This window comes from Spermophilus citellus, assembly GCF_964194105.1.
Source record: "Spermophilus citellus genome assembly, chromosome: 10".
In the NCBI taxonomy this organism is placed as follows: Eukaryota; Metazoa; Chordata; class Mammalia; order Rodentia; family Sciuridae; genus Spermophilus; species Spermophilus citellus.
Window position 1 is genome coordinate 117207249 of NC_138197.1, and position 12847 is coordinate 117220095.

The 12847-nt window shown below is 34.2% G+C and overlaps 1 protein-coding gene across 1 annotated transcript in view; it reads left to right on the plus strand.

Moving 5' to 3' along the window:
- The window catches only part of ANO4 (anoctamin 4), a 333674-nt gene that overhangs the window by 126344 nt on the left and 194483 nt on the right, over window positions 1-12847 (plus strand). Inside the window, exon 3 of the mRNA XM_081311559.1 lies at window positions 10819-10923. Within this exon, the coding sequence (XP_081167685.1) occupies window positions 10819-10923 (105 nt within the window). The remainder of the gene's footprint in view (window positions 1-10818; window positions 10924-12847) is intronic.

Here is a 12847-nt window from a genome sequence, read left to right on the forward strand (position 1 = left end):
AGCTGACCCAGACAGAGTAGAATCAGTCTGTTCTTTCCTCTAATTGACATTCTTTTCTATTAGTATAATAAAAATGGAAGAAATGTTATTTAGACACTTCCTAATGGTGTAATAGCAACATGGGATAATTTAGCAAGTCTTAAGTTCTCTGCCCTTACTTTAAGAACACATCACTACATTTATCTATTTATCATGATGTCACAGGTTACTAAAACCTACATACATTGACTGTTGGTTGAAAAGATAAGTAAAGCCAACCCTTTAGCACAGAATAATAATTAAGAAAAATTATGTTTAAAAATTACAATTAGAAACCATATTTTAAAAGTATATTTAAAGATCATTTTATTCTGGCAAGGTAGCATGTGATTTCAGTTCCATCCTCTTTATTCTTAGTGTATTTGCACTAATGCATCATAGTTCTTGGTGGAAGATTATGAAAGAGCTCTCAAACTGAGTTTCTTACTTATATAGTGAGTCATAGATTTTAGAAGTACACAGATGTGTTAGTCATCTTGAGGTCTTTTAAGTCATCCATCTACTCTTCAAAAGTTAATGATTTCAGTTCCCAAAGCACTGTCTGAAAGCCCACTCGGACTGGACTGGTAGCTTAGGGCCGAAAGAAAGAGCCTGAGACTGTTGTAGACTCTTAATGTCATCATCCTGGATGATTTCACTTCCTTTGTCTGTGCCCCGCCTCCTGAAATTTACAAACATTTCTGAATGCCTACTTTGTACTAACAAATACTTATTTGAAAGACACCTTCCTTAGAACTGGAATGGTACCAAACTCAGGGAGCTCAGAGTCATGTTTAAGAGATAGTCAGGGTTCTTTGTTATAAAAACAAAAACCAAACCAATTATTTAATTCAAGCAAAGAAGGAATTTAAATTTGGAGAATGAGGAAAACTTAGGAAACTAGCTTTAAAAAAGGAACCAAAGCCAAAAAATGAGTTATTTGATTATCTGGAGTAAATGAATTCTTATGTTTTTCCATCACTTGGCCCATGTTTTCAAGCTTTGAAAGAGACGGTCCTATTGGCCATGGACCTTTCCTTTGGTTGGATTGACAGTGATGAGGCAAAGGTTAGTACAGGAGGAGACCTCTCCTTTCGGCCTTCAGAATGGAAGGTTAGGACCCGTTAATGTCTCTTTCCAAATGGATTATACACCGTGAGGGAGTGAGGAAGAGGCATATTCCCCAAAGGAAACAGAAGTGACATTAGGAAAGAATATGGGAAAATACCCACTATGGAACGTGCACTTAACCTATTTTGATAGAAGTCAAATGGTATTAAGGGCTAGAATACAGATTTAAAGAAAGATGCAGGAGCATTCTGACTGTGGACTGTCAACAGGAAGAAAGGGAGATGACCACCCACATGTAGGAAAGAGCACAATAAAACCGTGCACTACACTGGTTATGAATGCAAGCTTTGCTGTCAGGTTTAAGACCCAGATATGTCACCTGATAGCCATACGGCCCTGGACAAATTACTTAATTTCTCTAAATCTCAGTTTCTTGATCAGTAAAGAATGTTAATACCTATCTCACAGTATTAAGTGTTGCCAGATTAAATACAGGGCTCCCAGTGAATTCAAATTTTAGAAAAACAAGTACTTTTTGAGTGTATGTCCCCCAAATTGCACATACTTATTATAAGAACATACTTATAATAAGAAATGATGTTGTTTATTTGAAATTCCAATTTAGCTGGACATCCTATGTTTTTATGCATTATGTCTAGCAAGCCTTTTATAACCTTTTTGTAACAACTAAATAACTTCATTTCTGTCAAATACCCACTATGATGCCTGGTGCTTAGTAGGTGCTTAGTAGTAAATGGCAGTGATCATTTTTGTGTTCCCATCATGATAAGCAAAATTCAGAAGTCTAAAAGTGTACATGTCCCAGAATCATTTCCTGCTTAGTCACCACACCGTAGAGCAGCTCCACAGTGAGCCTGTGCCAGAACCCATAAGATGGGGTCTCATTATGCTGCATCGACAAAGGAGCCATTTGCTTCTATGTTGTATGGTTTCTTTCTTCTTTGGATTGTTTCAGATGCTTCTCTTGCTTATTGATTTTTGTATTGTCTGTATCCTTTAGTCAGTCAAAATTAATGAATATTATTTCTATTTCACTTTTAGGTCACTAATAAAGAATAAAATAATACTAGATGTTGGTCTATAATTCAGGGTTCAAGAGAAGTGTGAACTGATGCATTGACTTCAGTTTTTTGAGTTTAAAGTTGTAAAGTTTAATGGGTAGATCAATTTTCCCAACTTAATGTTATCAAATAGAATTGGAAGCTTTCTGAAATATTTCTACTGTTACTTTTTCTTTATCAGTTAGGCCCATTATATAGTTCTGGAGAAGTTTCATTAGTCACAGAAAATGTCCTTTGTTCTCTTCTAGAGTTTGTAAAATGACCTTTTGCTGATATGTTTCATTACCTCCCCAAGCGATTTCTAGCATAAGTATTTTTATAAACGTGAGTGGTCCTTTCCCCTTTTGTGCATGATTATTTCCCCCTTATATAAATATGGTATTTAAATGCTGAAACTTACAGATTTCATAGGAAAGAAACTTTAGGATTTTGTTTTTCCAATGAGCCAGAACAAGTAATGTGCTGTCTGAATACCTAGCATTAAATGCATAGTTTGACAAGAGCAAAATTATAGCTACAATTTATTAAACACACCACTATATTCTCTATCTCAAAAAACACAAGTTCTTTGTATTCATTATCTCATTTAATTCCCATTATATCTTCATTTTATTGTCCTTATTTTAGAGATGGGGAAAGTAAGGCCCAGAGAAGAGTAAGTCTAGTTCAAGGTCATATAGTCAGTAAGTCCTGGAGGCAAGACTCCCGCTCAGGTGGCCTATTTCCCTCATTCAGTGTGCTGTTATCTTCTCCTTCAAACAACTTGGGAGCAATATTTCTAGCAAGTTAGCATAACAAAGCCTTGGAAAATTTAATTTTAAAACTCTGCAATAGTTCAAACCTTAGCATAAGAAAACCAGCTGAAAAAAGGTCCAGTTAGATTCTTTTGAACACAAATGCAGTCATTTGAATAAATTCTTCTTCTTTTTTTTTCTATATAAGTAACATTCCACTTTGTAGCTTTTCTGCTTTTTCTAGTTAGCACTGGGCTTTTAATTTTTCATTGTCCTTTTTTTTCTGGTTCTGGTATTATAAAATTTATTCCTATTTCCCTGAGTTTTGAAGATTACTTTCTGGAACCAAAGTCAAGATTTGGTCTCAAATTAGGGAATAAATTGAACTCAGTAAGTACCTTTCAAGATACTTCGTATATAGGAAAGAAAAATAAGGAAAAGGCAAATGTATGGCAAATTTTTGGAAGGATACTTATGATACCAGCATCTTATATTGAGATGATATTCTATTTTCCAAAGAGCATTCACAAATGTTTCTCTTACATTTCATTTAGTTCTTACAGCAGTCTGTAGAGTGCAATTACCCTTATTCTATTGTGGTTCAGAAAATGAGATTACTTGTCCCAAAGTGCAAATTTAGTAATTGATGGACTCCCCTCTAGAACCTGTATTTTTAAATTTCTTATGGGACTTTTCCCCCCACAGTGCCAACTTTGGTTTCTTAAAAATGAGAATTAGTTGAGTGTGAAACTTTGTTGTTTTCTCTTCCCCCTTTCTGCAAACAGATATTATTGAAAACAGACTGAGGCTTGTTTACTGAACCTAAGGAATCTGGATACTCTACTGAATAGCTCTGAAGCTGAGACAGAATTCTCTGTTTCCCAGTTTGTGATATGGATTTTTGTTATGGGTGGTAGAGAAAGTCTTTCATGACTTTGAAATTGTAGGAAAGAAGATCCATAAGGGCTGCTTTAGACTTCTCTTTTGTTTCTCATTTTGTTGAAGGTGAAGGTGGTGCCTTTCAAAACAGTGCTGTGGTTTAGAAATAACAGAAATCATACTTCATTTGGATCTCTTCCTCTTTAAGTGGAGTTCTTTTCAATGTGTGATTTGAGTTGAGTAAATAAGGGTGTGCATAGGAAAAGAAGCTATTTTGGGCCTAGCCAAATGCAGGCATTGGTTATCAGTGCTCCTTGCTATCATTTGCTGAGTAATAAAATTGTGTTTTCTAAAAATACATACCAAAATTCTTCACTTATTTGCATTTTCTTTTTCCTTTGCCAAGGGACACATGCACATTCTCTTGACCTATGTGATGCATTTAGACAGAATTTTCCAGAGGATCTTTTCACAAGTATTTGAATGAGAATTAGTGAATCACATAAAGTGAATGAGGGAAAGTCATACAAAAGGCAGCCACAAAGAAAACCAAATGATTAATTTCTGGGAAGAGAAATTTATTTGTAAAATTTAAAATTACTTATTTTACCCAAGACTATTTCAAATAGTTTACACTTAATAAGCTTGTGGAGATTTAAATGTTTAGCTCAGATCATACAATTATAACGAGTAGGGAGTTGAGATTTAAAAGCATGAGCCTTTCGCCATGGTAGACAGTTGATTGATAGTGAACTTCTACTCTGCTTAGTTAACTGAGAGCTGAGCAGCCAAGGCACAAGGTGGGCAGAGTCCCAGCTTTCATGAGGCTTATCATGATGCATGTTGAACACTCATTTCAACTCCTTCTGTATATCCAGTCTTATGCATCAAGAGAGTAAACATTAGAGTGAAGCTGAAAATCTCAGACTTTCTGATCTGTAACTTCTTCTAATCCTGAGTTTCTCTCTTCCTCTCACCTACAAGAGTCCTTGTCATCCTAGCAACAGACCTTAGCATCCAAGAGATTGGAAGACACCAAGGATTCCCAGCCTTCAGGGACTCTCCAAGTCATTCCTGCTATTTGGAGCTTTTAGTGCAGGGTGTATTATAACCTAGAAGATCACGATTTCGCCATTCCTGGGAAACATGGAAGCAATTTTGTTGAAGGTCAGCCGTTGTTGGGTGACTTTCGCAGTAGAATCATTTCCATTTTAGAGTTGAGAAACATCTCCCAGCTATTAGCCAAATGTGGCACTCCATTCAGGATTCAGTGTAATTGGGTTATTAAGACCACTCAGTGTTAATCATCTGAAGGAAGAACTTTGGTCTTTTAGTGACTAATGTGGGTGAATCAATCTGTTTATTCCTACTAACACAAACCAAGCTTTCTTCTGTAAAGGAGTGAACTTTCAACCTCACTAGATTTATAGTTACACAACACTAATAATGTAAAAGAGCATGGCTTATGGGTCTTTTACAATAGCTCTTATGATACCTGCTTTATTGTGAAGCCTTTCTAGCTTATGGCATGCTGAATAAATTTTGTTGGATATTATAAATGAGGCTAAATAAACAGAAGGATGGAAAGTCTTTCCAGAACTGGTGGACTATCCCACATGTAAATCTAGAATTTCCAAAAAAAATTTCAGATCCTCCAGAAGAATTGTGTTTATTTCTTTTCTTTCTTTTTCTTTTTTTAAAGATTTTTCTTGAGCATTGATTGATGCAGAGAAGGGCTGTAAAGATAAAATGTCCCTCCCTGCCTTCTTAATAGTTCTCCATCTTCACACTGTCATAGCAATACTGAATTCACCTATGGGGAGTTCAAAACAAAACTCCCGATATAAAATATGGTATCTTTACAGTCTATTAAGTCCAAAAACATTGCATATGAAGATTTATTTTAGATATTTAGCTCATGTTTTGAAATGGCACTGTTACCTATCCTGTAAAAAATGTTGCCTTTGAGGATTTGCATTAAACCTACTTCTCAGGGTAGGAACTACCATTTTCTATTTGTGAAATATAAATAGGATATAGGCATCAGCTCAGATCCAGCATTGTTTATTATGCAATAATTGCCAAAAATATCATTTGACCCCTTTTGCCTACTTTGTATATTCCCCATCTTTTGTGTTACACGGGAAGGTAAGATTTGACTTGTCAGAATTCCCTTTATTTCTGTTTTAATATTAAGTAACTATTCTGAGTCTCAAGTGACAGGATTTTTTTTTACCATTTTTTTTTCTCTGTGCCTGGGTCCTAAGACTGGAATAGATCCTCATTTTTCAGAGAAAAATGTCATAAATTTTTTTTAAATTGAATCTGCCTGATCTAACACCATGGGCCAAATTATTTGCATATACTGTCTGTAAATTTTACTAGAGTCTCCAAAAAATGTCATCCTCTCCACTTTGTAAATGAGAAATATGAAACTTTTTGAGCTTATTATATAATGGTTCAAAGTCATAGAAAAGTCAGATTCAAATCCAGGTCACTTTTTAATGCCAAAATCTACTTTCTCTACCACTTTGTGTTAACTTGCAAATATTAGATCTGCCTATATTTGATTGGAAAGGAAATGGAATTTTAAGTAATTTATTTAAAGTTATTACACTAAGGCAATCTAGTAGAATAAGAACAGTGATTTGTTGGGCAAGTAGATGTCAAATGGAGAATTACTGTGATGTAAGTAACATTGTCATATGTCATAGCAGGAAAAAAAATAAGTACTATAGAAAATTGACAAATCAAGAAACAATGAAATACACACATGGAAATATCGAACAGAAACTTAAAAATGGTAACTCTGGAGAAAGAAGACTGGAATTGCAAAAGGGATAACTTTCATTATAAGCCCTTCGATACTTTGAGGTTTTATTTATCATTTGATAAAATTTTAAAAGATCATAGAAAGAGGAAAAATATATGATTATGTGTTTTTGATAATTATACCTATCAAGATGCCTTAAATAGTGGATTTTAAGAAAAAATGGGAATGTTTTCTCAGCCTCTGTCCATTATGTTACTAGTAATATGAAACTGAATGCAGTTTAAAAGGCATGAATTTATCACCTATTAAGTTCAAGGCCTTGTTCTAAGTTTTATAGGAGATGAAAGATGGATACAGTCTGGCTGCAATGTACTACAGTCTAATTGAAGGTGCTAATAGTGAGGGAAAATATAGATGGGAGGAAAGAGGCTCTCGCATTTCTCTGTCTCCTGCATACTGCGCTACGTTCTTTACCTACCTTATTTTTTATGGAAAACATAGATCATAGAAAAAGAACAAAATATAAGTAGCTATGTGGGCTCAGTGGATGGAAAAAAATTGCATTTACTTATCAGGATCAAGAAATACTTCCTGAAGCAGAGGATTTGAAGTGGGCCTTAAAAGTAGAAAGAGATTTCTATAGACAGAAAGGAGATGGGAGTGTCATTGACATATTGCTAGTCGATAAACTCAGGTTTGGAGTATTTTTTCCCCCTCTCATATATAAGCACTTAGCTAAAATCCAAGCTAGATACAAAACTAATATGAATTTTTAAAATAGTGTTTGTCTGGTTGAAGACTTTTAATTAAATGTAAATGCCACTATCAAAGTGACTTTTAGTGAAACTATTTTCAACTTTTCTCCTCTTCAGAATCACTCTGAAGAATTGAATATAACCACTATTGTCCATCAAGTATGAGAAAAGCTGCAGCCAAACTTGGAGGTCATGTGGATTTTGTAGAAATTTTTGTTTTTTGAAAAATTATTTAGTATGTTCTTCACATCTTTGAGGATTCTTTCTAGCTTCCCTCTTTAATGTAAATTTTGTTTAGTTTCCCTGATATTGCATGTAGTTCCATGTGAACTATTGGGGCCCAATGGTGTTATAATTTAAAAGAGTCTTCAGTTTGAAACCATGACCTCTTCACCATCTTGAATAATGCCTCATAGCTTTGTGTTCTAACCCAAAGTCTTAAATGTCTGTGCCTATAGGGAAGAACTGAGTTTCTCAACTTTTTAGATATCTTATCAAAACTATATGAATAACAATAAATGTCAGAAGAGCCAAGTAGACATATAACATTTTATACTGAAGTCACCAAGTCTCTTCCACTTGGGCAGTGTGTGCTAAAGGTGGAGATTATTGTCTTTAAGGATTCCTTTGAAAATGTCCTTTACACTGATCACTCTCTCATTAGGAAAGTCTTGTTTTGCAGCACCCCCTACTTTATCATGCTAGACTTTAATGAATGACTTACTGTCAAAAGTTCCAGATTGTCATACTTTATGACAGTGTATTCTATATTTCTTCTAAAGCAGAGGAAGAAAGATACTTTAGGGGTTCCAACTATAATTGTAATGTTTACCATGAAGAGAATGCTACATCCTGCAATTTAGGAGCTATTTATATATTTTATGAATTGTATTAATTTAGAAAATCTTTTATGTTAAGTTGTATAGTTAATACCTATAATCTTAGTTTTAAGTCTTGAATTCTGAATTCTAAATAATTATTCATCTGCCCTGTTCCAGTCTGAGTTTTTTAATGTCTTTAAAATTATGTTTCCTACTTACTTTGAAAAACATAGAAAAGATAGAGAATAAGGCCAAATCTACACATAATTTCACAACTGATAGATGTAGCCGTTTGAAGATTTTTCTTCTTCTCCTTTTTTTCTAGTCATATAAATGGATATTCTTTTTCATATATTTAGAAATGTCTGTTTATAACTATATTCTTCATTTCTTTATATTTCCTCCCTCATTTTTATATCATTAAATTTTCTTTAGAGACAGAATTTAATGACCTACAGGCTTTCTTTCTGTTGCTTCTTTTCTGACTTTTTATATGTCTATATTGTGCTCTGACTTTAAAAAGTTATTAAAACTGTGGAATTTTAGTTATTAAAAACTGTTACTATTTAGTAGTCATAACTACTTCTCCATGAATTTATGAACTCTTGACTAGGACAAACAAAGTTGGTCTCTATTTATTAGTCTATTAGGAAGTCATTAATTTTTAGGTTATATATTAGCTTTTGTCTTTATCTGAAGCATTAGAACATGGGTTATTATATTGGCTTCTGTTGGATTTATTTAGTAATTCAGTTTCTTATTTATAATAGTGTGCATCTGTGACTGCTTGATTGTGGGTGGTATTGAGGATTAACTAAGAGCAGGAAGGTGCTGCATCTTTATACTTCAGTGTCTATGGAATTTGGACAAATTATTCTACTTCACTGAACCTCGTTTTTAAGATTAAAGACTAAATGAGGTATTCAAGTACGTAGTAGAGAGTGTGGTAGATGGGCAGTCTTGATATTCTTGTTACTTTGTTGTTGTTATTGTCATTGTGAGGTCTTTGGCTATTGAGCAAAATAAAGGTGACTGAGAAGAGATTGAAAACCTTGCAAACCTTCCTCTACCCATTTGAAGTAGCAAACCATGGCGAAAAAAAAAAAAGACAAAAATTCTACTCTAATTGTAGACCCGCAGAAAGGCATCTTTGTCCCACAGGTAAACTTCAGACTTTACGTTAAACACTTTATGTATGAATTTGAAAAGTTCGCTTCTGTTTTCGCAATGCTAAATTGCTGTTCCTGATAATCCTGATATGCGTCCCAGAGTCCCAAGGAACTGACTTATGGCTTCTTCTTTATTCTTCAATAGCTAGATATTCTCTATATACATGCCAGTGTTGCCTTAGTAAGTTATTGTGGTAATCGTACTAACTTCCATTCACTGTCAACTGTGTGACAATCAGGAGCTTTTTGAACATTATTTCTTTTAATCCTCATGGCTATTCTGTGAGGCTGTAATTATCTTTCCTGTTTTCTAGTTGAGGAAACTAAGATTTAGAGAGGTTCAGCATTACCTAATTAGAACCTGGATGCTGGTCTCTCTGACTTCAGATATGAGACTGTAGCTTCACTTGTAGCTCTGTTGCATCAGTTTCACGGCACTGCAGAGCCTCATTCATTCATGCATCTTGCATTTGTCCAGGGCCTACTTTGTGTCGGGCACTGTTCAAAGTGGTAGGATTACAGCATGCATAATTCCCACCTTCCTAAATCTTGCCTTCTATTTTAATAAGTCACCTGTGGGCATTTCCCTCCTAGAATGAACATCCCTATAAGGCAGACATTCTTGAGTCTTAGGAAAATAATCAAAATATAAGACTAAATATACTTGTTGAGTTTATGATAGGATTATTTCTACAAAAATAATTTAAAAAAATTAAAACTGAAAACTAGGGCATGCCCCATTTTATTCATCATATCTTTTTATTTTAGCACTGCCTTTTAACCTCAGACTCTTCCCTTTGGTGATGTGTTTACTAATTAAGAAGCAGTCAGAGGGTGCATTATTGCTAATGATAATGCTACTTTTTGGTATCTTGGTTACTTTGACTTCCTTGAATGTTCCATAGGTATGTGAGGCAGAATAAAAATCTTTCTTTAGAGCATGCCAAAATCATCACACAGATCTAGTGCAAGAGGTTTAATTGTTTCATGGAATAAATAAAAGGATTCTGGCCTAGTTTGAAAATAAATGATGCAGAAGAAGTCCAAGTGTGAGGGGGGGAAATGATACTTGTTTTATGTGATATCAAGAATATTGACCCTTTCCTTAAGAATGTATTAGTTCAATTTTGAAGAAAATAGTATTATAAAGTGTTTGTGTTGACATTTTTCATTCATGCGGAATCTGAAAATATTTTTAAACACCCTTGAGTGGAGGCTAATTTATATTTTTCAGCTATAAATAAAATTAACCATATACTACACAGCATGTTGCATTGTAATAAAGTTTGCTGTATTTTTGCACTAGAAATGCAAGTGAACATTTTTGGTCCCAGAAAGAGCAAATGGATTGTGTATGTTCTTCATTTTTTTTTTAAGTCATGTGTCCAAGATGGAGGATCATTGGCAAACCAGCTAGTTGTTCATCTTGGATTTTGATATTGCTTCTCCTTGGGACCCTAGTGCTGGGCTCTGTGATAACCAGTGAAAACTCCATGAATATCTTTCATTTCTCTAGAAGGAGGTGTGGATTTGCAAGGCTGCCAGCTGGATATGCAAATACTACCTGATGGCCCAAAGAGTGATGTGGACTTTTCAGAGATTCTTAATGCAATACAAGAAAGTAAGTTTCACTCAAATTTTAAATTCACCAGGAGAGGAGAAACTATTGTAATACTTGGGATGGGGTAACAAAACTAGGAACCTCAGATGCCATCCTTTTAAAAAAACAATATAATTGGGCTGGGGTTGTGGCTCAGTTGTAGAGTGCTTCCCTAGCACGTGTGAGGCACTGGGTTCGATTCTCAGCACCACATATAAATAAATAAAATAAAGGTCCATTGACAACTTTAAAAAATTTAAAACAAAAGACAAACAAACAAACAAAAAACCAATATAATGATGTCTTAAAAGAGATACTATGCATAATAATTTCGTGGCCAGAAGAGATGGTTAGTGAAATGAAGGTTTAATTTGTAAAAATAGAACCACCTCATTTTAGGGTCTTTGAAGAAGCCAATAGTGGAATTACAAGTTCTCTATATTTAGTGTGATATAATATTTAGTAAGCCTTCAAGTATTATAATTTTTTAGATTCCTTGATTAATTACCATCAAGGAAAAACTATTAAGAAACAAAAATACCATTTCTCTGTTCAAATGCAAGAAGCAAGGATTAAATGTCAAAGCAGTAAACTGAAATCGGGAACTTACCCTCTGACACAAATATCTGGTGAAGTTAATGACAGACAGGCTGTTCCTCAAAAGGGAACCTGTCATTTCTGAGCATTTTTATTAATCAAGATTAGCTCTTCTTATACCATGTTATTTGTGTTTTATAATTTTCACTCAGAATGTCATAAGAACTGGTATGTTTATCCCTGTTACAGATTTAGCATTGAGGGAGTCATTACTACTCATGTTTCATTAACCAGAGTTCTAATTCTAGATGATGATATTCCTCAAATAATATTTCATAGTATGATATAATGTTGGATTTGAGGGGTTTGTGATGCTGGAAATCACATCCAGAGACTTGTGCATGCTTAGGCAAGAGTTCTACCACGGAACTACCTCCTCAGCTCTGTATTTATTTTCTTATGAATGATTTTCATCATTTTACAGATAATTACCATTCAGCTATATTACATTCTTGACTTTATAAGATAATTAATATCTCCATCTTACAGGTGGGACAACTGAGGGTGGGAGAAATTAAGTATCAAAATAACTGGTTAAATATTGGAGACCAGGCTAGAATGGAGGGTGCCCTGTTTGCCATTTAACCCCTTTGTGAATGTGCTCAGTTCAGGATGTGATCACACTGAGGTGAGATACTAAAATTGAAGACAAGGCTACTTCTGAAGGAAATTTTTTTGTGTGAATAATATAAGGGGACCAGTTTTTTGTTCTGGCTGGGAAATCCCTTCAAATTGGATTAGTGAATAAGATAAATATTTTCCCCGAGAGAAACAAAGTCAAATTAATAGACATTGGAAAAAAACTTTTCATAGAAAGTTATACAATAATGTAATTATTTCATTTAATTTGAAGGAGATAGATTATGCAGGGCTAAAAGGATTTAAAGTTTTTCAATAAAAGATAAAAGTTGGCTTCTATGAAAGTGTTAGAGATGAACTTAAAAAAATGTTTTTGGGGCTAACTCAACTCATGTCAAAATAAACTAAAGATTTAAAAGGGATGATTTTTAATTTTTATTTATTTTTATAGTTATCCATAATAGTGGGGCCCATATTGATATATTTATAAATGCATATAACATCATTTCTTCTTTTCAATCCCCAGTTCTTTGCCTTAACCTTTTTCTCCTCCCCTGATCCCTACTGGCTTTCCATCTATTTACTTATTGTTTTTCATTGGTACACTACAATTATAAATGAAAGTGGAATTCTCTGTGATATATTCATACATACATGCACAGAGCATAATTTGGTGAGTTTCATTCCACAGTTCCTCCTTTTTCTCCCTCTTCTACCCTCCTGCTGGACCCCTTTCCTCTACTTCACTGTTCTCCCTTCTTTCATGGAT